Source organism: Carassius gibelio, chromosome A16 (assembly GCF_023724105.1).
Source record: "Carassius gibelio isolate Cgi1373 ecotype wild population from Czech Republic chromosome A16, carGib1.2-hapl.c, whole genome shotgun sequence".
In the NCBI taxonomy this organism is placed as follows: domain Eukaryota; kingdom Metazoa; phylum Chordata; class Actinopteri; order Cypriniformes; family Cyprinidae; genus Carassius; species Carassius gibelio.
In genome coordinates, this window is record NC_068386.1 from 765,694 (window position 1) to 790,169 (window position 24,476).

At 39.4% G+C, this 24,476-nt stretch overlaps 5 protein-coding genes and 1 long non-coding RNA gene across 9 annotated transcripts in view; 3 read left to right on the forward strand and 3 right to left on the reverse strand.

Moving 5' to 3' along the window:
- The window catches only part of gnrhr3 (gonadotropin releasing hormone receptor 3), a 7,255-nt gene extending 1,686 nt beyond the window's left edge, over window positions 1-5,569 (reverse strand). The window contains exons 1-2 of the mRNA XM_052619171.1: window positions 5,059-5,569; window positions 1,615-1,816 (exon numbers count right to left, since the gene is read on the reverse strand). Of these exons, the coding sequence (XP_052475131.1) occupies window positions 1,615-1,816; window positions 5,059-5,556 (700 nt within the window). The 5' untranslated portion in view covers window positions 5,557-5,569. The remainder of the gene's footprint in view (window positions 1-1,614; window positions 1,817-5,058) is intronic.
- Window positions 5,570-8,880: 3,311 nt separating this feature from the next.
- LOC128031081 (tetratricopeptide repeat protein 24-like) lies at window positions 8,881-13,796 on the reverse strand. 2 transcript variants are annotated; one of them, XM_052619306.1, is made up of 13 exons: window positions 13,554-13,796; window positions 13,158-13,451; window positions 12,838-13,039; window positions 12,433-12,639; window positions 12,017-12,145; window positions 11,363-11,484; window positions 11,150-11,227; window positions 10,971-11,020; window positions 10,819-10,886; window positions 10,629-10,734; window positions 9,976-10,037; window positions 9,850-9,898; window positions 8,881-9,763 (listed from the first exon to the last, which is right to left on the reverse strand). In XM_052619306.1, exons 1-13 carry the CDS (start codon window positions 13,764-13,766, stop codon window positions 9,652-9,654), a joined length of 1,692 nt encoding a protein of 563 aa, XP_052475266.1. In that variant the 5' UTR covers window positions 13,767-13,796; the 3' UTR covers window positions 8,881-9,651. The 2 variants fall into 2 exon arrangements, with proteins under 2 accessions (XP_052475266.1, XP_052475265.1); XM_052619305.1 differs by having other exon boundaries at window positions 10,629-10,737.
- Window positions 13,797-16,015: 2,219 nt separating this feature from the next.
- On the forward strand, window positions 16,016-20,149 carry LOC128031070 (uncharacterized). 2 transcript variants are annotated; one of them, XM_052619286.1, is made up of 8 exons: window positions 16,016-16,160; window positions 16,764-16,904; window positions 17,008-17,091; window positions 17,492-17,548; window positions 17,630-17,731; window positions 17,954-18,106; window positions 18,187-18,321; window positions 18,940-20,149. In XM_052619286.1, exons 2-8 carry the CDS (start codon window positions 16,764-16,766, stop codon window positions 19,039-19,041), a joined length of 774 nt encoding a protein of 257 aa, XP_052475246.1. In that variant the 5' UTR covers window positions 16,016-16,160; the 3' UTR covers window positions 19,042-20,149. The 2 variants fall into 2 exon arrangements, with proteins under 2 accessions (XP_052475246.1, XP_052475247.1); XM_052619287.1 differs by having other exon boundaries at window positions 17,645-17,731.
- A 1,532-nt stretch (window positions 20,150-21,681) lies between these two features.
- LOC128030278 (leukocyte elastase inhibitor-like) overlaps window positions 21,682-24,476 on the forward strand; it is a 28,499-nt gene continuing 25,704 nt past the window's right edge. The window contains exon 1 of one of the 2 annotated variants that reach the window (XM_052617764.1): window positions 21,682-21,775. The gene's annotated coding sequence lies outside the window, so the exon portion shown is untranslated. Of the gene's footprint in view, window positions 21,867-24,476 lie in introns of both variants that reach the window. The other variant, XM_052617762.1, reaches the window with a different exon arrangement.
- Window positions 21,860-24,229, forward strand: LOC128030280 (leukocyte elastase inhibitor-like). The gene is made up of 6 exons (XM_052617767.1): window positions 21,860-22,118; window positions 22,294-22,470; window positions 22,540-22,657; window positions 22,772-22,914; window positions 23,001-23,168; window positions 23,756-24,229. The coding sequence occupies exons 1-6, from the start codon at window positions 21,885-21,887 to the stop codon at window positions 24,158-24,160; spliced, it is 1,245 nt and encodes a 414-aa protein (XP_052473727.1). The 5' UTR covers window positions 21,860-21,884; the 3' UTR covers window positions 24,161-24,229.
- The window catches only part of LOC128030285 (uncharacterized), a 33,986-nt gene continuing 33,418 nt past the window's right edge, over window positions 23,909-24,476 (reverse strand). Inside the window, exon 2 of the long non-coding RNA XR_008187866.1 lies at window positions 23,909-24,051. This is a non-coding gene — a long non-coding RNA (uncharacterized LOC128030285). The remainder of the gene's footprint in view (window positions 24,052-24,476) is intronic.

Genomic DNA, 24,476 nt, shown 5'->3' on the forward strand with positions numbered 1-24,476 from the left:
AATGAAACTATTGTGTATATGAGAATGAATAAAAACTGTTTGATGTTTTTTGTGATATCACACACTCCTTCGACACTCACCCAAACATCTACAGGACCAAACCCTCTTGAATATCTGACCTTGTGTGTTGCCCTTGGCAGGAATCAAGTGACCGAGCTGTGGGATCTGAGCAAAGCTCTCGGGGCTTCAGAGAGAGGAAAATAGAAGCTGTACAGATCCGACACTGCTGCGATATTACAGTAATCCACAGACTGCTGTTACTGTAGACATGTGACTGTGTTATTATTGAGCTCATAATGGAGCTGTTAAACCTGAGAGGGGCAATATGGGTATCTACAGCAGCTAAAATTAACTCTCTACCACACCTGCCGAAGGAGAACAATTCTGCAAATGTACCGGACATACGTGTGAATGACTGCGAATGTATTGGTGGCTTTATGATGATGAATTATGATGAGTTTTTCTTGTTTATCATGCTCAGTCCAGCAGGTTATTGTGTCATTCAGAGCATCATATTTAGCCACATAAGACAAAACCATTCTTTGGTTAAAATAAAAAGTTATAATTACGAGATAAAGAAATTGAGATTAAAAAGTCATAATATGAACAAAACATTTTCCAAAATAATTTCCAACATGCCATATTATGCCATTTTCTCTCATAATTATGATTTAGTTTTATATACTTTTGACTGTGTCAGAATAAAAAAGTTTTTAACCTTTTAATTATGACATTTCATCTCATAAGAATAATTTACTATGTCATACTTTTTATTGTTTGTCATAATTATGACTCTTTATGTCACAATTACATTTTTATCTCATAATTCTTCATTTTTATCATTTTTCTTTTGATAATTATGACCTTTTATCTCATAATTGTAATCTGTCATAATTTGTATTTGTCATAATTATGAATATTTATCACAACTTTATTTTAATCAAATTTTTTTCATGTTTATATCATAATTATGACTTATCATTTAGACTTTTATCTTATAGTTATGACTTTTATCTAAATGATTTTTGTCTAAAGATTTATACTTTTTACCTCATAATTAAGATTTTTTAAATCTCATAATTTATACTTTTACCTCATAATTCTGACCTTTTTATGTAACTTTTATGTCATAATTATGCCCTTTTCTCTCATATTTATGGTTTTGTATGTCATACTTTTGACTTTTTTCCTAATTATGACTTTATCTCACAAATTTATGTTACCTTGTAATTATGACCTTTTATATCATGTCATACTTTAGATTTTTTGTCATAATTATAACTCTTCATATAATCATTGTAATTTATTATGTCATAATTTTGATGTCATAATTAGGAATCTTTATGTCACCATTATATTTTTATATACATTTTTTATTTTTAGACTATTATCTCACAGTTATGACTTCATCTCAATGATTTTTGTCTAAAAATGTAGACTTTACTTCATAATTATGATTTTTTTTTTAATCTCATGATTTATACTTACCTCATAATTGTGAAATTTTTATCTAATTATGACTTATTATGTCATGATTTAAACTGAGGTGAAAGCTTTCAGACGCTGAGTGAGTTGTAGACGAGTGTTTAGAAATCTCATGATCTGCTGCTGTACCTGTGCTCTTGTGCAGCTGTCTGTTGATCTCGATGAGGATGCAGGTGTAACAGCAGCTCATGACCAGCAGGGGAATCACGTACAGCGTCACGAAATGAAACATGTTGTACGCCGTCTCATGCCAGCGCTCGTGGAAACTCCCGTGAGTAACGCACTGAGTGAAGTCCACGCTCTTCACTTTGACTGTCCGGAAGATGAACAGCTACAAGAGGAAGAATGACGGACCAGCTGATCAGAACCAGTGAGTTATGAGCTATTTTACTTCATTGCATATCTTCTTTCAAACAAGTGGAAAGAAAACATAAAAAGAAACACATTTAAGTTTTATTTTATTGCACTTTATTTATTTGTGTCTGTAGATTTCAGTCTCAATCCATATCTTTCAAGAGTCTTTCTCTTACAAACACCATACTTTACAGTTTTATTCCTCTCTATATTCTGAGTTTGTTCATATTTCATTCACACTGATTTTTACAATATTTACTCTTAAAAACATAGTGAGTGAATATTGGGGTGAGTGAGTGAGTGAATATTGGGGTGAGTGAGTGAGTGAATATTGGGGTGAGTGAGTGATTGAATATTGGGGTGAGTGAGTGAGTGAATATTGGGGTGAATGAGTGATTGAATATTGGGTGAGTGAGTGAGTGAGTGAATGTTGGGGTGAGTGAGTGAGTGAGTGAGTGAGTGAATATTGGGGTGAGTGAGTGATTGAATATTGGGGTGAGTGAGTGAGTGAGTGAATGTTGGGGTGAGTGAGTGAGTGAGTGAGTGAATATTGGGGTGAGTGAGTGAGTGAATATTGGGGTGAGTGAGTGAGTGAATATTGGGGTGAGTGAGTGAGTGAATATTGGGGTGAGTGAGTGAGTGAATATTGGGGTGAGTGAGTGATTGAATATTGGGGTGAGTGAGTGAGTGAGTGAATATTGGGGTGAGTGAGTGAGTGAGTGAATATTGGGGTGAGTGAGTGAGTGAGTGAGTGAGTGAGTGAGTGAGTATTGGGGTGAGTGAGTTAGTGAGTGAATATTGGGGTGAGTGAGTGATTGAATATTGGGGGAGTGAGTGAGTGAGTGAGTGAATATTGGGGTGAGTGAGTGAGTGAATATTGGGGGAGTGAGTGAGTGAGTGAATATTGGGGTGAGTGAGTGAGTGAATATTGGGGTGAGTGAGTGATTGAATATTGGGGTGAGTGAGTGAGTGAGTGAATATTGGGGTGAGTGAGTGAGTGAGTGAATATTGGGGTGAGTGAGTGAGTGAGTGAGTGAATATTGGGGTGAGTGAGTTAGTGAGTGAATATTGGGGTGAGTGAGTGATTGAATATTGGGGGAGTGAGTGAGTGAGTGAATATTGGGGTGAGTGAGTGAGTGAGTGAATATTGGGGTGAGTGAGTGAGTGAATATTGGGGGGATTGAGTGAGTGAGTGAATATTGGGGTGAGTGAGTGAGTGAATATTGGGGGAGTGAGTGAGTGAGTGAATATTGGGGTGAGTGAGTGAATATTGGGGTGAGTGAGTGAGTGAATATTGGGGTGAGTGAGTGAGTGAATATTGGGGTGAGTGAGTGAGTGAATATTGGGGTGAGTGAGTGATTGAATATTGGGGGGAGTGAGTGAGTGAGTGAATATTGGGGTGAGTGAGTGAGTGAGTGAATATTGGGGTGAGTGAGTGAGTGAGTGAATATTGGGGTGAGTGAGTGAGTGAATATTGGGGTAAGTGAGTGAGTGAGTGAGTAAATATTGGGGTGAGTGAGTGAGTGAATATTGGGGTAAGTGAGTGAGTGAGTGAGTGAGTAAATATTGGGGTGAGTGAGTGAGTGAATATTGGGGTGAGTGAGTGAGTGAATATTGGGGTGAGTGAGTGAGTGAATATTGGGGTGAGTGAGTGAGTGAATATTGGGGGAGTGAGTGAGTGAGTGAATATTGGGGTGAGTGAGTGAGTGAGTGAATATTGGGGTGAGTGAGTGAGTGAATATTGGGGTGAGTGAGTGAGTGAATATTGGGGTGAGTGAGTGAGTGAATATTGGGGGGAGTGAGTGATTGAATATTGGGGGGAGTGAGTGAGTGAGTGAATATTGGGGTGAGTGAGTGAGTGAGTGAATATTGGGGTGAGTGAGTGAGTGAGTGAGTGAATATTGGGGTGAGTGAGTGAGTGAATATTGGGGTAAGTGAGTGAGTGAGTGAGTAAATATTGGGGTGAGTGAGTGAGTTAGTGAGTGAATATTTGGGTAAGTGAGTGAGTGAATATTGGGATGAGTGAGTGAGTGAGTGAATATTGGGGTGAGTGAGTGAGTGAGTGAATATTGGGGTGAGTGAGTGATTGAATATTGGGGGGAGTGAGTTAGTGAGTGAATATTGGGGGGAGTGAGTGAGTGAGTGAATATTGGGGTGAGTGAGTGAGTGAATATTGGGGGGATTGAGTGAGTGAGTGAATATTGGGGGGAGTGAGTGAGTGATTGAATATTGGGGGGAGTGAGTGAGTGAGTGAATATTGGGGTGAGTGAGTGAGTGAGTGAATATTGGGGTGAGTGAGTGAATATTGGGGTGAGTGAGTGAATATTGGGGTGAGTGAGTGAGTGAATATTGGGGTAAGTGAGTGAGTGAGTGAGTGAGTAAACATTGGGGTGAGTGAGTGAGTTAGTGAGTGAATATTTGGGTGAGTGAGTGAGTGAGTGAATATGGGGGTGAGTGTGTGTGAGTGACTAAGTTAGTGAGCGAGTAAGTGAGTGTGTGTGTGTGTATGTGTGAGTGAGTGAGTGAGTGAGTGAGTGAGTGAGTGAGTGTGGAGGTGAGTGAGTGAATATGGGGGTAATTGTGTGTGAATGTGTGGATGTGTGTGTGTGACTGAGTGTGTGTGAGTGACTAAGTGAGTGAGCGAGTAAAAAGTGAGTGTGTGAGTGTGAGTGAGTGAGTGAGGGAGTGTTTGTGTGTGTGTCGGTGTGTGTGTGTGTGAGTAAGTAATTTAGTGAGTGAGTAATTGAGTGAGTGAGTGAGTGAGTGAGTGAATATGGGCGTGTGTGTGTGTGTGTGTGTGAGTGAGTGAGTGGGTCAGTGAGTGTGCGTGTGAGTGAGTGAGTGTGTGTGTGAGTGCATGAGTGTGTGAGTGACTAAGTGAGCGAGCAATAAGTGAGTGAGTGTGTGACTGACTGAATGAGTGTGTGTGTGAGTGAGTGTGTGTGTGTGTTTGTGGGTATGTTTTTGTATCATATCAGGACACAACTCTGTATAATGACATGGGTATGACACAGGTATTACAAGGAGAGGGTGACTTATGAGGACATAACCCATGTCCCCATTTTTCAAAACACTTATAAATCATACAGAATGAGTTTTTTTGAGAAAGTAAAAATGCACAAAGTTTCCTGTGAGGGTTAGGTTCACTGAGTGAGTGAGTGTTTGAGTGACCGAGTGAGTGAATGAGTGTATGTGTGTGTGTGTGTGTGTGTGTGTGACCTGTGGTGATGCGATCAGCGCACTGAGGCTCCAGGCCAGCAGTAACATCCTGCGGTTCCTCTGGTGGGCGTTCAATGAGTCCAGTGGGTGCAGGATGGCGTGATGCCGGTCCAGACTGATGACCACCAGGATGAAGGCAGAGGTTTGCATGGCAAAGAGCTTCAGGAAGCACAGCAGCTTACAGAGTCCATCTCCGGCGTACCACTGCACCGTCACGTTCCACACCATGTCCAGCGGCATCACGATGAAGGTCATCATCAGGTCAGCGGACACCAGGCTGATGATGAGAGGACGCAGGTGAGACGCCAGACGCCGGCCGCGACCGCGTGACACGCTGATGAGGAGCGCCAGATTACTGACTGCAGCGAACAGGAAGAGCACCATGGTGGCCGCCACACGGGCCTGAGCCGCGGGAGTGAAGGAGGGCGCCCTCCAGTCCGTCAGCGGAGGCAGGAGAGACGCGTTAGACACAGACGGCAGTGATGTGTTATCAGACATCACACTGCTCTGATCTGCACCTGCATTAAGAGACAAAAACAGCATCTGAATGAGGAGAGTAGAAGTGTAAAATACACTGATGCACTGATATGACGACATATCAGTGCATCCATTTCTAAACCAAAATACATATACACTGCAGTATTTTAGTCATTTTAATTCCATAATTATTTGTTAATTATATAATTGTGACTTTTTAATCTTTTTTAAGTCATATTTATGACGTTTAAGCATCACTGTTATTGCTCATAGTTAGTGTTTTTAAAGTTAAGTAAGTAATTAATAATATTTCTTAGTAGTTGTTAATTATTATTTATATATTTTGGATTACATTGCATCATTAGTTAAGCATCTCTGTGTTTGCTTATAGTTAATGATTTGACCAAACCGTTATGAGTATTGAAGATGCAAAGAATAATAAGTTGTAACAGATCTGTTCTTCTGCATTGCGACGTTACAAATGATTGGAAGGAGTTAGAAGCTAAAGTTCTAATCTGAGGCTGAGCTGAACAGCGGGTTCCTGCCAAACCACAGTTCCTTCAGCTCCAGGAATTTAGTCCAGCGTCACACACACACTGAGATCCCACACGGATCAGCACAGAACAACACGTCCTGATAGAATCAATAGTGTGTAACACAAACCCATGGAACAGAATCCCTGCACTCCTCAATCAGCAGAGCACTGAATCCAGCGACTGTGGGGTTAACTGTTGTGTTTGAGATCCCAGTATGAGGTTTAAAAGTCAAAGAGCACATTCTAACCTGGATAGAAATACAACTCTTTAGGATTTTTAACATTCTTGCAGCTCAAGTACGTAGAGGTCATGGGTTTGATTCCAATCGCTTGGATGAAAGCATCTGCTAACTGCATAAATGTACATTTTAAAAGGTTATGAGACATTGATGTAAAATACAAAATATGGTAATACTGTACTTGAACCCTTAATAATGTACAGTGCATATCATTTTCATGCATTAGATAATAAAATGCATTTTTGCTGATTTATTATTACAGCTGAAATTGTTATTATGTGTTAATGCATTATGCTTTCTGGAGGAGTTTATTATAACTGTGGTTACAATTATTTATGAGATCATGCAATGCATTATAAGGTGCATGATTAATGCATTAAAAATACTTTTATAATGCACGAAGTATAAATACTTCATATAAAGTGTTTCCAGAAATCTGTTTCTATGCTATTTATAGCTGATGTTATCTTCAGGTTTTGTTCATCCAAGCAAAAGAGACATCAAATACAGACATTCTCGCGTTCACGTTTAAGCTTCTTTTTATGCTTTAAATATATAATTTGTACCAAAAATATGTAACTAAAAGCAAAATAAAATCATGTATTTATTACTTAGCTCTCCTGTTATAAATACTAACTGTAAATCTAGACTCTTTGGACATCTTTATGTCAGGTCTATAATTTATTAAACAGTACAGGATATTAAAATATTTAAAGGAACAGTGCTCCTTCTGCATTCTGCACACTATTTATACCCATCTTCATTAAACCGAACAATAAATCTTGTGTGTTCTGGTTTATTATCAGCCATTCTCATCAGCTGAGTGTTTTAATCAAAGAATGATCTGGATGGATTCTTGCCTGTTTTTGATTGTTTACACTCAGCTTTACTGTATTTTTACTGTACAAACACATTCCTCATGCTGCATCATCACTGGAAAAATATGATATCTCACACAGGAAACTAAAGTTACTAGATCCAGTAACAAACCTCTGATATCTTCTATGGTCATTACTGTGGAAAAGGATTTCCCAATAATGTAATTTCTATGAATTAACTATTAGCTTCAATATCCAGTTTGCTGATAGAATGAAATTGTAATGAAATCCTCACCTCTATAACGCAGTTAAAGCCAGATTCTCTGTGTAATATCCAGACTCACTCTTTCCCATCGCACTGAATCCTGTTCGAGTCAGTCCAAGAAATTCCTGATTATCCAGATTCTACATCCCATGAGATGAGCAGGTGAAGACTCATCCTGGACCCGATCATCACGGCTCATAATCCAGCTTTAGAGATGCACGAGACATGATGAAGAGGAGAAGATGATCCTGGCGAACTGAGGAGGTGCAGACTGTGTGTGTGTGTGTGTGTGAGAGAGAGAGAAAGAGAGAGAGAGAGAGAGAGAGAGAGAGAGAGAGAGAGAATAACTCCACTCATGTAAACCAATGGGAAAATGCCGTATAAAATTCTTGATAATTCCAAGTTCGTAAGGTTATTGATCGATGTATTATATAATTTTGAGTTACTGCATTTTCTAACTGTGAGAATGTATGTGAACATTATCTGCATCATTCATGGAAGTGTGTAGAATATAATAAAGACGAGCTACGAAATGTTGACCGTGCCGAAATCAGCCACTTGTAAATTGTAGCAATAATTTTGATCAAACAATTAAATATGTTGCTTATATGTAACACTGTTGTTGTATTTTTGGCCGCTTCTGGAGAAGTTAAAGAAATACGTTCGAAAAAATGTAATACACTGAGAATAATACACAACGTGTTTTGACTTGAGTTGCAGTTCATCGTTTTAATGAAGTGTTTCTCTTGTTAGCAGTCAACTAATGTAGATGTGCGTTGGATATTACCTTTGTAATTAAAATATATGGAATATTTATTTGTAAACACCATGTTTTTTTTTCTCTTATTTCAGTTAAATGTCACAAAACTAGCGAGCTGAGCCAGTAGTAGTGCTGACAGAGTCGAGTAAACATGAATGAACCGACGCGAAGAGGAACAGACGAACCGAATCAACTGAGGGAGAACCGCTTCGATTGATTCGAACTCGTGATTTCGATTATTCAGTTCAAGCGATTCACCAGCAGAAACCAGATCAATAGAGCCTTTCATTCTTTTGGATGGGTGAAACGCATAGACAGTAAAAGAAACGCAGCTTTTCGATACTCCGGTTCACTTAAAATTGCGTCGCAAAATGATTCTGTTTCGAGTGCTCTAATCGGATCGCGAATCATTTGATTCGGATCGGAGCTTCGCGTATCTAACGGCTTTAGATTTAGTTGATCTTTATGAACCACGGACCAGTGTCAATGTGTCTGTTTTAAAATACCTTATCTCTTGTAAATAAAAATATAAGTAAAAAAAAAAAAAAAAACTAATCTCGGATCAATTTTATACATTTCTAAACAACTTAATGACACATTATAAGAGATATACAAAATAAAAGTTGTATTTATTAGTCTCTTTGCCCTACAAATTAATAAAATAACACATATACTTAATATTTAATGGCATTAAATGATTTGTTAATTGCATTAAATAAAGCTTACTTTCAATAAAACAAAATCCAGTTTTCCAAAAGCTTTGTTTCTGCATGAGGTTGGCTGACGTGTTCAGGGGCGTGGCTTGAAAGTAATGGGTGTGGCTAGTCGCTTTAGCGCCAATAATTACCATTACATCCCAAACCTGATCACTAACTGATACATTTGCAGGAAATGACATACAGTACAGTTATGCTGTTCCGAGTTATTGGACAGTAGTCACGTTGATATTATACCTGTTATGTCTTTATTCAGTCACCAATAACTGTTTTCTTGAGCATCTTATGCTGTGCTACAAGAAATACTATTATTATCATTTGAGGTGTAAAAACCTAGACGTCTCAATCAGTTTTTTGGACGTGCATATGTGTGGAAAATAACTTTATTGATTGACAAAGGTTTTTGATATCAAATTTATTTAGCTATTATCTGTGCATTAGGTGCTTTAATCTGGTATGAGACGGATGGATTCACTTCAGAAACTGTAAGAGACTGAAATGAGACAATAATGAGACGACATCTCCCCTGCTGAAACACAGAAATACTGCATGACTCATGATCACACAGTTGGCATCACAAGAGTTCAGGGCATCTGATCCACACATTAATGGGTTTATCAGACACGTGACGTCCATTAGCTCGTCTGGAGAGTCCTGCTTCAGTTTTGTGTTCATGTTGAATCTTGAATCTTTTTTGTTTGTGGTCTGGAAGCATCGCCACTGCAAACACAGTCCCTAAAAACCCTAAAAAAGCTCTTTCCCACCGAGATATTAGCCTTTATGTCACATGACCGTGCAGAATCTGGACTTCAGTCTCCTCGCCAGGGGCGTGGCCTCATCACTGTCAGGCTGAGTGAGGGGCGGAGTCACCTTGCTCCTGACCAATGGGTGTGTGCTGAAACATTTAAATCATGAAATAATCCATCTTCTTGACTGGCTCAGGATTTATGCACTTTAAATACATGAGAAACAGACTCATACCCGTTCATCCGTACAGGCCTTGGCTCCACAGATTCAGCAGACACGTCACCTATGAGGAAAGAGTTCATTTGTTTGAAGGCTTCTCTCGCTCTATATTTCTTCTGTGAAGTGTTTGTCCAGACTCACCGTGTGCTGATGGGAGGATCTGCTGATTCTCCTCTGCTTTATCATACGTGTTATTCAGATTCCTGATGATCACATCCAGCAGTTTAAAGACTCAGAGTCATGTTTTCAAATGCAAGTTTTATCATGTGAAGGCTGCAGGACATTACATGACTTGAAAATCTAATTCTAAGAAATATTTGGTAAAAATTGCCATTGTGATTTAAAATGCAATTTAATTTTTTTTAATAAAAATTCAGCTTTGCTTGTTTGTAGGTCACACAATTTGCCAAAACATTTGTTATTATATATCAATAATAAAGCATTTATATATTTATTTTGATAAATAATTTTGATTGTGTTAAAATGCAATTTGCATATATATATATATATATATATATATATATATATATATATATATATATATAAACATTTTTTTTTTTTTTTTAAGATTACTTTTATTGGTTAATACAAATAATACACAACATTTATCTTTTTAAAATTAAAATCAAAAAAGTGAAAAGGGAAATTTTTTTTGTTGTTTTTGGAGGCTGCTCCGTTTCTGTTCACTTTCATTGTTGGCAAAAGATCATTGTAAACATTGGGCGTCTATGATAAGTCCTCATGTAGACGACTGATTAAACGTGTGTGAGTGTGTGTGTGTGTGTGTGTGTGACCTGTTGGCCTCTGGAAGTGCACTGTGATGATCAGCTCGTTCTCGCTCTGGTTCTTGCTGCAGGTGTGTCTGTGACGATGTCGTGGTTTGGCTGTGCTGCTTCCCGTCTGCTGAGAATGACACACAGTAAATCTGTTCCTCTGTGACAGTATCGTGTGTTTCTCAGCTGTGAGTGTGTGCTCAGTTCTTACGCGGTGCGTTCTCTCCGTTTGGCATCTCTCTCCTCCACCGCTGGAGGTCAGACCTCACAGCCGTCGTCCTGCAGACACACAAGAGAAGATCTCATCCTGATTCTCTAACAACATCCCACTGCTTCATTCGCTCATACACACACTGGTGTTACCGTCGGGTGTGATGTGGCTCTGGGACGACCCGTCGTGATGCTGCTCCTCTCTGAGAACGGAGAACACCATCAGTGATCAGACTGTGATGTGCAACGTCAGTCCTCATTGCATTAATCCATGATACAGTTTCAGTTTTATTCCAATGCATCATGCAGGCCTTTAATATCCACAGACTGACCTGCTGTAGGAGCAGCTTCTGCTGTAACGCTTCACTCAGTTCACTGACCAGACGCTCCTGCACTGACCCAGACACGTCCTGCAGGTCAAACACAAACCTGAGCATTAGTCAAACACTGTGTTCTCCAGAAAATCTGTTGCAGTATGTTTCAGATGATAAAACCATGACTTTTATTCTGGAACATGCAGCGATAGTTCAGTGTTTAGATCTCACCTGGCATTTACACAGCAGTCGAAGCGCATCTTTATAGTACATGGCAGCTTTATCTGGGTCCCTCATCTTTATTTTGATCCCACCGAGACCCTCACAGGCCTGCCACTGACCGGACGGGTCATCTGTGGAGAGAGAGAGAGCTGTGTGACAGAGGACGCCTTTACACTTAGCATTAACATGCCACTAGTTTTCAGTGAGATTCACTATCATCTGTTTGTCCTGCAGAGGTGAGTTAATAAAGATCAGTTGAGTCAACAAGATCCACACAAATCTGATGTTCCTGAAGGTTATTGGGTGAAGTGTGGAGCTGATGAGTTTTGATTTCTGTTTTCTCTCTCTCTCAGCACTTCCTGAATCTACAGATGTGTGTGTGTGTGTGTGTGTGTGCGTGCGTGCGTGTGTGTGTGCGTGTGCGTGCGTGTGTGTGTCAGTACCGGTGCGTGCGTGTGTGTGTGTGTGTGTGTGAGTGTGTGTGTGTGTCAGTACCGGTGCGTGCGTGTGTGTGTGTGTGTGTGTGTGTGTGTGCGTGTGTGGGTCAGTACCGGTGCGTGCGTGCGTGCGTGTGTGTGCGTGTGTGTGTGTGCGTGTGCGTGTGTGTGTGTGTGTGTGGGTCAGTACCGGTGCGTGCGTGCGTGTGTGTGTGTGGGTCAGTACCGGTGTCTCTGAAGGCCTGTTGTGCGTGTAGGTAACTCTCCCACGCCTCCTCCAGTTCTCCCAGCTCCACCAGAGCAAACCCCAGATTACTGAAGCAGCGACCCTGAGCTCCTCGGCTGCCCAGAGATCCTGCAGGACACAGCACACACACACACACACACACACACACACTCACTCACTGGACACTAATCATGATTCATGACGACACGCTGCACATGCACCACATATAACAGCAGTAAATAAATACTCCTGAAGAATGAGCACAATGTGATTTATGTAAGACATCTTTGACTATAACGCATATTTTTTTTAATCCATCAATGGATACTTAACAATAAATGTACTGTTAGCACTTTGTATGAACTTTGCATGAACTGACACCTGCTCATGACTGCTGTAATCTGTGTGTGTCTCACCGTGGAGCGCCGCTGCCTCTCGGTGGAACCTCAGGGACTGCTGGTACTGACCCAGAGCGTTGTAGACGGCGCCCAGATTCTGCAGAACCACAGCCAGTCTGTGCGGTTTGGAGGAGACCAGAGGAATCGCCTGCTCGTAACAATCGGACGCCTCGGAGAACAGCCTCATCTGAGAGAAACTCAGAGCCACGTCACTCAGCAGCTTCCCTGAAACACAGGTGACCTCATATAATCATTTCTATTCTGACTGTGATGTTTTGGCAGATAGAAGATTGTTCATTCAGATTCAGAACATCATTTTCTGACAGGATCTGGCATCCGGGATTTGATCTAATATTCCTCACTCGTTAGTAATGCTGGACTGAATAATCCTCATTAATCAAGCGGTGATATCGAGTGTGTTACCCAGCGTCTCCGGATCGCTCATGCCGCTGCTCATCTCCAGGCTGTCGGTCAGCACGCTGATGATGTCATCGCCGGAGCTGCGGCCGCTCTGCAGCATGTGTTTCCCAGCATCCTTCAGTGCCAGCGCAGCTGCAGATGTGTTTCCCGCTAGTTTATAACTCTCAGCGGCTCGCTGGAAGCTAGCTACAGCCTCGTCCCACTCCTGAATCACACAAACACAACACACGGCTCAAATACACCTGCAGATCACGCATTCAAGCAGTTCAATAATTATTATAGTTAGAGTGCACTGGACCCAGAACACAAGGCTGGGAGCAGACCTCTCTCAGCAGGTGGCAGTGTGCGAGTCTGACGCAGGTGTGTCCCTCGGCCCCGGCGTCTCCCTGTGATCTGTACAGCTGTGCGGCCTGCAGATAGTGTCTCGCCGCCTGCGTCCGGTCCCCCAGAGCCTCGTGGGCCGTGGCCAGGTTAAACTGCAGGTCTGCGATCCTCTCGCCTCTCTCGCCCGGCTGTGAGCGTGACAGGACATCCAGCCCTTTCTGAGGCTCGCCCGCCTCCACGTACGCCGCGCCCAGATTAAACGCACACCTGCGCTGCAGTCTCTTCTCTCTGAGCTGAAGACGACAGCAAATCATGAGTCTTTACTCTGTTTCTCTGGCTGATTTAACAATCATACTCGACTGATAGAAGTCAGTTTTCATGTTGATTTCTGGTACCTTAGATGCAGCCTTAAGCGCGCTCCTGAAGCTCTGCAGCGCTGTGTTGTTGTGTCCGCTCTGCAGAGCTGCATGTCCAGCTGCGGTCAGTCTCTGGATCTCCTGCTGAGCATCTGTCTCCTCCACATCAGCTCTGTCCGTCCCGCTCTTCTTTTTCTTCTTCTTCTTCTGCTTCTCTCGAGCATCTTTGACTGGAGACCCATCAGAGGCCATGAACTCAGAGAAGATCACAGCTGAGAGACATGATGCTCAGCCTGAACACACACACACACACACACAAACACACACACACAACAGGGTATTACGTGAGAAATTTAACCTTTTTATGAAATGTTTCTGCAAATTAAACAAAGTCCGTACTATTTTTTCAGGCACTTCTTGTTTGACTGCAGATATATTAAACACAGCTGTTATAGACAACTTTATAACGGAGTTATAAAGTCAACTTCTGAGGGGGAAAAATACTATTTTAATACAATTGCGAGTTAAACAGTTATATCTCGCAAATCTGATTTTTTTTTTTCTTTTTTAGAAAAAGAGTTTATAACACGCGATTAGCGGAAACGGACTTCCATACTTAACGCACATAACGTGTTACATTTATAACCTTAAATTGAATACTGATTTCTGTTCGAAATAAGTCGTAGTCGTCTGGGTTTTTGAACTGAAGATGTTGAACATTCTCTCATAATCCAGTTTCTGTTCAAACTGTTTTTATTATAAATATTTGAGGCAACCGCTTGTTTAATCCAGACTGACAGAACTTTGGGCGCGAAAACCTGAATGTATGTCACAACCAAAGACTAAAACTTAACTGAAGACACGAATTAGCATATTATTATTATTATTATTATTATTACTATTATAATTATATTTAGAATGAAACACATGACGATGCAGAACTTGAATTGTAAAATTGTATTATATATATATAAAAAAAATAAATAATAATCCATGAATCTGACTGGGTGGACAAGCTGTCAATCAGACCCGTAGCCCCGCCCTCGTTTTATAACGAATTATTCCAAATGAATTCTTATAAAACTTGAATTAAATGTAAAATAGATTGTATGGTTTATAACTGACTTCAAATGATTCAAGTTAATAAAATAAATGGTACAACACCGTTCGTCCTCAGCAGCAGGGGAGTAGTTTGAACGCGTGTTAATGGCAGACAGGATTCACACTTCACTAATGAATCATTCATCAGTCTTCTAGAGTGTCACTATAACACAGTCAGAACCGCAAACTGAACAATCATCACACACAACATAAAGAATATGCTCCAGAACACTACAGCAGACCATATCATAAAGACTAGTTACTTAAAAAATAAAACTATAACAGACGTTATCCACGTTTATAAACTTACTCTTATAAACTTACACTTACGCGAACAAACACTGAATCCCCGGATGATGCTCCGAAACTCTTCCTTTAGAATCATGTCCTAAATTCTGAGCTGATCGATGAGTAAACAGGTGAGCAGACTGATAGGTCTCTCTCTCTCTCTCTCTCTCTCTCTCTCTCTCTCTCTCTCAGCACACCTGAGCAGGTAACCGTTTACAACCGTCTCCATGGAAACGCCATCAGTGACGTGTTTCCAAGACACTTCTCTTCCATCTTCATTTGACCCTCTAATAACTCTATCACTCTCTATTCCATTTCTATTCTACTTGTCTTCTTATTATAAAAATGACCCTATAGCATTCTCTATTCTTTTCTTATTATAACTACTTGTTTTCATATTGTTTATTATCATAAATAATAATAATAATACTAATAAACTTCCTACGTGTGCTGCATTAGACTAACTGAGCCATATATATATTTGCCCTTTTGATGCTTCTGTTATCCTCATTTATAAATTGCTTTGGATTAAATAATCTGCTAAATAACTACATTTAAGTGTAATCAACCTAAAATAGGCTACTTAAATTATAAACTAAGAAAGAACATATTTGCATTTTATGTACATTTTATTTACTGTAGTTATTTTAAACTACAGTTACCATAATGCACTGTGGCTCAATGTGTGTGTGTGTGTGTGTGTTTGTGTGTGTGTGTGTGTGTGTGTGTTTATTTGTGTCAATAGTAGGATATTTAGATATCAGTACTGGAAAACTTTGTGCAATGTGATCAGAACTAATGTTTGTGATTTTTAAATGTCCTCTTCACTTCCCAGCTTAAACAAACCAATTTCACAATAAAAAAATGTACATGTGAAATAGTTAATATTATTGTTTTCATATTTTGGGTGCAGAGAGTGAGCTAAACTTGGCAAAACCTTTGTAAAATAAATAAATAAATTGTTAAACTTGTATGTAAATAGTGTTTCTTGTTGTTGTTTGTTTTAAATTTAGAAAAATGTGGTTTCCGTCATGGTTAGTATGGCTTGGGTTATTTATTACTATCTAAGCAACAGGAGTCTATTGCATGACAAAGTTTGGATAGTTAAATAAACGTGTGGGTTTGTGAATAACTCCTCAGACAGCTGCTGATCTGATGCTTGACAAGCATTCTCCGCATGTTTAGAGGAGGAGTTCCTCCAGTGATTCTCGCCTGAAGAATGACAAGAACCGAGACCAGAGAAACACCAGCAACAAGGTAACACCATCTCTACGTATTATACTTCATTTCATAGAATTCAGTAATTTAATATGAATCAGACTGTAGAGCTGAGCTGAGTTTAACTGAGGACACTGAGGAAAAGATCTTCACTTAATTCTTGAAGCTTCTTCATTCAAACTGCTTTAGTAGAGAGGATTCAGATGAATTGGGATGTGTTCCCAGTCCTCTCAATGACAAAAGGTGTCTCAGTTTACCTGAACTCACTCATGTAGGTAATAAAACATCTATAAAAAAGAGAAAAGTGATTGAAAACCTTGATGTTTTGAATTGTGCTGCTTGTATAAATATCAGATTTGACCCAAAAACTAAAAAACAGATTTATGATAAAAAAAAAATTAAATAGAAAAGAGTCAACTTTGAATACATCAACTTAAAATCTAAAACCTGAAGCTATATTAAGAGCCATTAAACAATCCGGTGACTGAGAGGATCAGAGCGCCGGCGCAGGTTCATCTGGTTTTTCTGCTTAAAGAATGTAATGAACAATGACTTTTAGTTCTTCAGCTGACAGGATGAAAACACATGATTGTGAAACTCTCTGTAGTTAATCTGTGTGTGTGTGTGTGTGTGTGTGTGAAGATGTCCAGAAGAGTGGAGGTGATCATCAACTCCTTAACTCCGCGGGATCAGGATGAGCCTCCTCTTCACATCACAGAGTCGAAGCCCGGAGAGCATCCAGGAGTGAAGGGCTTCCTGATGATCCACCCGGAGGTGCTGGGGGTAAAAACACCTGCTGTAATGAACATATATAGAGCTGAGAGTGTCTGAGCCCCAGCTGAACCTGTGAGTGTGTGTGTGTGTGTGTGTGTGTGTGATCCATCAGTGGCTGGAGATCCTGACTGGGTCCATGGTGTCAGGACTTGTCTACTGGAATTACGATCTCTGGCTGTTAATACCGGCTTGCTTTGTGAGTCTCTTTTATTATATACACTAATGGTCACTTCTGCTCACCAAGGCTGCATTTATGTGTAAAAATAGTGAAATATTATTCTAATTTAAAACAGCTGTTTTCTGTGTGAATCTGTGTTAAAGTATAATTTATTTCTGTGATGCTCCGCTGTATTTTCAGCATCATTCCTCCAGTCTTCAGTGTCACATTCTAATATGATGATTTACTGCTCGAATATTTCTTTTTTCCGAATCATTATTTTTGATCACATAAATGCAGCCTTGTTGAGCAGAAAAGACGTATTATTATACCAAGTGTTTAATCTGTTGTGCACATATATTGATTTTTAAATCGGCATGTTGTAGAGCTGTAAATAAATGCTGGATAATGTTCATATTGCTCACCTGTGTGTCTGTAGGTGATTTTAATAGGAGTCATCACAGCTACAGCTGCATGCACCCACAACCGCTGTCTGGTCAGCCCTCGTTATCTCACACAAAACACATATAATGATCAGTGTTTCATATTCAAATAAACTGATGTTTGTCACCGTCAGGTGATCACTTCTCAGGTGCTGAATCTGCTTAATATCTGCAATGTGCTGGCGGCCATCATCGTGTTTTTCGTCGTATTCTTCTTAGGGATTCTTAAGGATATGGTGAGTGATTCTTTCTGCTGATATAAAACCAGCACAACCTGTAGGTGATGTTTGGCTATCAGTAGTGTTTAGTCTAAAAAACACCTAAATGCACATGCAGACATGTTTTTAATTAGTACTATAAAAGTTCTTGAACACTTGACTTATGAATCCTAGGGTCCTAATGATTAATATATCCGCGTTTATTTATAATGAAGCTAATAATTCATCTGGCTCTTGCAGCTTTTTGGACATTTACTCCGTTCTCGTTTCCTGAATGGCCTTTCTGAGAGTTACCCATCTCTGCCCGTAAACATCTCTTTCGTCGCCTGTAACATTCTGGCGCTCATCTTCTCACTTCTCATCATCATGACGTTGTGCTGCTGGTGTAAAACGGTAAATCAGTGTTTATTTGAGCTCTTTGACCTGGTCTTGACCTCACGAGACGCTCAGGTGTCGATGTGCTGCTCCTGCAGAGAAAGCGTCTGATGGTCATCCACATGAACGCAGCTTCACCGGCAGCGGTCAGTGACGTCGTGGATCATCCGTGTCCAGAATCCTCCCCCCCGGGCTATAGTCCAGTCCCGTCTTCAGATCCGCCGGCCTACGAGGTGTGTATGATGAAGAGCCTCGCTTATAAAATGACCTTTTTTATTTCAATGAAAGCACTGCAAATGAATTTAATCATGTTTTTTATTTTATAGTTTTATGGGGATTTTATGGTACTATATTATACTGATGCAGTAGTTATAATCCATTTATTATCTTAGACTTTTCATTTTCAACATACACTGTTATAAATCTTAAATGAGCACAGACTTAAATTTAGTCTCTTAATTGAAGAAGTTATGAAAATGCACAAAAATATTTTCTAATTTATATTAAACATGCATTTTCCAAGACATTATTTACTCTAAAACTGTGAGGAAATCAAAGGCATCAATTTTGATATCACAAAAAATAAGCTTTCAGTAGGATTTGGTTTGAATGCAGTACCAAATGTGTCCACTAGATGAAATAAGTTGGTGTGATCATAATCAAATTATGATTTGGTCAAAAATGGTTGAAGACCACCAGAAACATTGCTTTTCAAGGCATCCCAGCATGCACCTGATGGAGTTTACCTTTACATGCATTTGGCAGATGCTTTTATTCAAAGAAACTTGCATTGCATTCGAGGTTTACATGTGATCAGCTCATGCATTCCATGAATGTCTCTGTTCCGGCAGGAGGAACGACTCTCGACGCTTTCTGGAGTTTCTGCTCAGGAGTGGGCCATGAGGAAATGGAAAAGAGAACTACAGCGCAGCCGAAAACCCATCCAAGTCTGACCGGATTCATTTATGTATTTATGCTCTAAAGTAGAGCTTTAATGACCTGTGTTTTATTTGATCTCTTGTTGTGTTCTCAGGGCCTTTATTAGTAGAATGTCTAACATCATAACACTAGTTTCTCTTGCATCAGATGAACAACACAGAGAACATTCACTGGTGGATGTCACAGAACTTTTATGCACATTAGATATTTTGTGTCCTTGTTTTTAAAAACTGATAACATTAGAAAACATCATATGTGAAACTCTGCACATGAAATGCATTATGAAATATTCAGTGTTTCTGCAGGTCTCAAGTTGTCCTTCCACAAATTAAGGCTTAAAAGGGTCCTATGTCCTTAAATCAGGAAGAAAATTATTTGCTCTGATAAAAAAAAAAAAAATGGCATGAACTGCAAAAAAATTAATATCTTCCTCAGTATTTTTGTCTTGTTTTTAAGTACATCCTGGCATCAAAAAATGAAGTCTTGCTTTTTTAAGAAATCTATCAATATGAAGGGAGTTTATGGGAAATGAAAAAGTTGTTTTCCCTGAATTAAGTTTATTTTTATATTTAGACTTTGTGTTTCCATGCTTTGAGGTATTGCTAGTGTAACTCATTGTGTTTTCTTTCATCTAATTTACTTGGTCTCAGAAAAGTCTTAAACCTGCCTTCTGAGGACTTGAAGAAACCCTGATATGCAGGATTTGAGCATTATTCGTGGATCAGAAACCATGTTTAAGCGAGATTGTGTTGAAATGTGACTAGTTTTAGAGCGTATTTCAGTATTTGGATCAGAAGCTGTACTTGCATGTCTGAAAAAAGCTGTCCGGAGATGACTGCCGAGACATTATTTCTGATATTTGCTCATCTGCGGACAGTAAATACACAGGAAAAGTATTGCTTCTGTGTTCCCTCAATCTCAGACACGCTCTTCTTATGTGCAATCTTACTATTGAACTTGTTTATTTTGTTTGAATGTACACACTAGCAGTCTGTAAACCGTTTTGAATTTGCACTATAGAGTTCATGTATTATTAGTAGTGTTATGGTAATTGTTGTTCAATGGAGAATTTCCTAAAGCTAATAAATCTTTCTTGGCAACAGGTTCTGTTGGTTTCTCATCAGTTTTGCCATCTGATTCATTCATGATCTGTTGGAGAATGACATGATTTTATTGACATAATGATATATATATTATTATAATTTTTTTTTTTTTTTTAATCAGAAACTAGCCTAAACTTTTTGTGATAGCTATACCCTGTATAAATTATAACAGAATGGTCTATTTATAACAACACAACACTGTTTTGAAACGTAATTGGAGTATTTAAAATAACCCTGATTTATACTTTAGCGCGTTCATATATTTATTTAAACATTAGCATTATTATAGTATTCCGATCTTCGTCTTAAATACATTTGTAACAACAAAAGAGCGCGTATACCGTTGCTATAGTAACACTATTTTGCCGGGTCGAAATACATATCCTATTCTTTTGATCTCAATACTTTTTGAAATTGTATTACTTTAATAAGAATATATTTTAAAAAGTCCCATCAGCCTTTGTTGTTGTTTTTGTAGGTTACTTTAGAGCGTCTTTGCCATGAAATATTTATTAAAATAAACAAAAATATTTGTTTAATTGCTGTTAATACACCTATTAATTACTCACATATACATGCATACTACTGGATATTCAAAAATACATATATAAAATACACGTGAACACTAATATGAAATCGATACCAATAGGTATAATGTTAGCAATGTATGCAAACACACTTGTGAATAACTTGCGTATACATAGGCCTATAAATTTGACGCGAGCTTACAATAACATTTACTAACGTAGTTCTGATAAGAAAAACATATGCATTATGTGTGTACAAATGTACACCTTTTTCTAGATCGAAACTGCCAATTAACTTAAACCTTCTCAGATTTCTTTTTTTTTTTTATCTGATGCAGGGATGGTGGATGTGTACTTTATTAGTGTAATAGTTAAACATCATATGTAAATTAAAAAATATATATATTGTATACCCTATTATTTGATACAAATGTTGTATTATTAACCAGTTTTAAAGTTTTACTACATTCTGTTCCTGAAATCCACACTTTTGAAATTAAGATAATCAAAGGTAATCAAATCAAGCACAACCTAATAAAACATGTTTCGTGAATAAAGGGTATTGTAAAAAAGATCATGGTCCGTGGATAATTCATCTCAAAGTGCACCACAATGCAGTATGTGATAAAACACAAAAACAAAGTGTATAAAGACATTTGACAACTTTTTTTATCTATATAGTACATTTTATTTACTAAATGTATCATTTTTGGGCAAAAATTCAGCTTTCGCTATTGTTATTAAAAACTTTTTTTTTTAATGATTGAGCAAACGATAATGATTGACACAGATTCAGGTTTTGTTTCTTGCACCTACTCACTCTTTATTTGATTTCAAGTTACTATACACAAAAAGTGAATTGAAGAATGAATCATAAGTGGATAGATCAGGGGTCTCCAGCCCTGCTCCTGTAGAGTAGATTTCAGCTCCAAGCCTAATCAAACACACCTGAACCAGATCATCAAGGTGTTTAGGGCTACTTGATAATTACAGACAGGTGTTGGAGCTGAAGTCTGCGGGAGCAAGGTTTGAGATCCCTGGTATAAATAAATCCACTCTTTTTAGAAACAATTTTATGTGGAAGGCCAGGACTTTGATTAAAACGAGCTGTTTTGAGGGTTAGGCATCATTTATTAGACTGACACTAATAACTCCTCATTTCCTCTGATTGTTCGAGGTGATGCTTTTACTGATCTTTGTTTGTTAAAGGTGCATAGAGTAATCAAGATGTGTCCCTCTTCAAATCTGCTGTTATTGAAGCTACTACTGCTGTGTCTTGCTCCGCTTGTGAATATGGAGTGTTTATCTGAAGCAAACACACAGTTCTCTCTAAACCTGTTCAAGAACATCAGTGAAGGGAACCCCTCAAAAAATGTGTTCTACTCTCCGATCAGCATCTCCTTTGCTTTCGCCATGGTGTCGCTCGGAGCCAAAGGAAACACCGCGGCGCAGATATTTAAGGTGATCTCACATTTATCTGTTCTGTGTTTGCATCTGTGTGAAGAGCTAAACATGAAACATTACATTGCACAAACGGTTCCTTCTAGTGGAAAGACGTCTGTGAAAAGGGTTCAATAGATGAAGTTTTCAAATTAGTTGGATCACTTATCAATTTTATGTCAATAATGCTGACCAGGTCTTGGGTTTTACCAATCCTCCCACACACTGTGAGACTCCAGTACCTGGCGTTTCAATGGACCAAATTCATTCCAGCTTCAGCAAGCTCATGAAGGACCTGAACAAACCAGGAGCGCCGTATGTGTTGAGTCTCGCCAACCGTCTCTACGCAGAACAATCCTACCAGTTTGTCGAGGTAAGACTCGAAGCTAATAACTGCTAACACCAATTTCATTTGTGCGTCAACTGATTTGTTCAATTACAGAAATTCCTTAATGATACAATAAAATACTATGACGCCAAACTGGAGGAGGTGGATTTCAAGATGAATTCAGAGGCTGCTCGAGTCGACATCAACGAATGGGTGGAGGAAAAAACACAAGGTGAGAAACCAGGGTGATCTCATTTCAACACCTAATCTAGCACTTTAAGTTCATGTTTGGCTTCATGTCTTCGCTTCCAAGTCAATATTTAAAGCATGTCTATATGAATTTCAGAGAAGATCAAGGACTTGCTCCCACAGGGATCCATCGGTGCATTGACGAAACTGGTCTTGGTGAACGCCATCTACTTCAAGGGGAACTGGGAGAAGAAATTCCCAAAGGAAGACACCAGAGATGGACAGTTTAAGCTGAACAAGGTGAGACTTCACCAGCGCTTTTTTTTTTTTTTATTTAAATAAACTTGGGAGTGATGATTTGAAAAGTGGTGCCATGTGCTTTGCAGGCTCAAACTAAACCAGTGAAGATGATGAATCAGAAGGCAGAGTTTCCTCTGGCCTTCATCTCCGAGTTGAACAGTCAGGTTCTGGAGCTGCCGTATGTCGGGACGGACCTCAGTATGTTGATCATCCTCCCGAACGAAATCCAAGACAAAACCACTGGCCTTCAGGAGGTGAGATTGCATGGATATGGAGTGTTTTCAATATTTTGCGATTGCTACATGAAATCTAGATGGCTCTGGCTGAAATTCAGCGTTAAACGACTTGGTACAAGGTGATTGGTTCATGCTGCATATGCCTTGTATTTAAATGGCTGGCTAACATTCACACGAGGTTCCTGCAGAACACTTTCAGAATTCTCTGAAGCCCTCCACCTTCCCCAGCTCCACCTGTGTAGATCTGCTATGGGGTTACTTCATATGCTATCTGTGCAGCGGCGGTATGTCTTAAATACTCACAGCATCATATTGCCATAAGCGTTTGTAGTAGCAAGCTCTTGTACTTGCTTGCAGCGGTAATCTACAACTACAGCAGTGAAGCAGATCTGCTCTGCCAAGACCAAATACATTAACATTGTCACATCCATCACCATGCTAAAATGTTCAGAGTTGTCATAATTAAAATGGACCTTTATTGAAGTTGCGGTCAACGAAACTGTTTAATATATTCTTCAATTCAATGGTTTATCCTAACACAATCAAATCAATGATTCGGTCCAAACTTAAAAATAGACGTGCATTAACACGACTCTCTTGTGCAGCTTGAAAAGGCACTGACCTACGAGAAGCTCATGGAGTGGACCGAACCCAGCAAGATGCGTCGGCAGAAAGTTAAAGTTTCTCTGCCCAGATTCAAGCTGGAGGAAAGCTATGACCTGAACCGTCTTCTGACCAGCATGGGGATGGAGGATGTCTTTAATGTGCAGAAGGTGAATCTTTCAGGCATGTCACCCAACAACGACCTGGTGGTGACGAAGGCGCTTCATAAAGCCTTTGTTGAAGTAAACGAGGAAGGAACCGAAGCGGCTGCAGCCACCGGCGTCGTGGCTGGAATAACCTCAATTTCGGAAAACCCAGTCTTTATTGCAGACCATCCCTTCCTTTTCTTCATCCGACACAATCCCTCCAACAGCATTCTGTTTTATGGACGCTTCTGTTCTCCTTGAAGAGCTTAATGATCGTGTGAAAATGCAAACTTTGTGTTTCTCTGCAAAATAAAGGCTATAGGAAATATATTTTTAGGTTGTGGTGTTTTTTTTTTTTTTTTTTTTGTCAGAACGGACTAGAGAATGGGGGGGGGGGGGGGGGTGTCCACTGTCTAAAACAAAAACCGAGCATTGGGTAGCTAGCCAGTTAGCATCAGCTAAAAATATCTTTCAAACAGGCTATTATAATTTCGTAGTTAAACCTATTCCTTTTTAAGATGAAACCGCCTCTAATTTTGCTGTAAGTTTATAAAGCAACTAGCTCTTTTCAGACTGG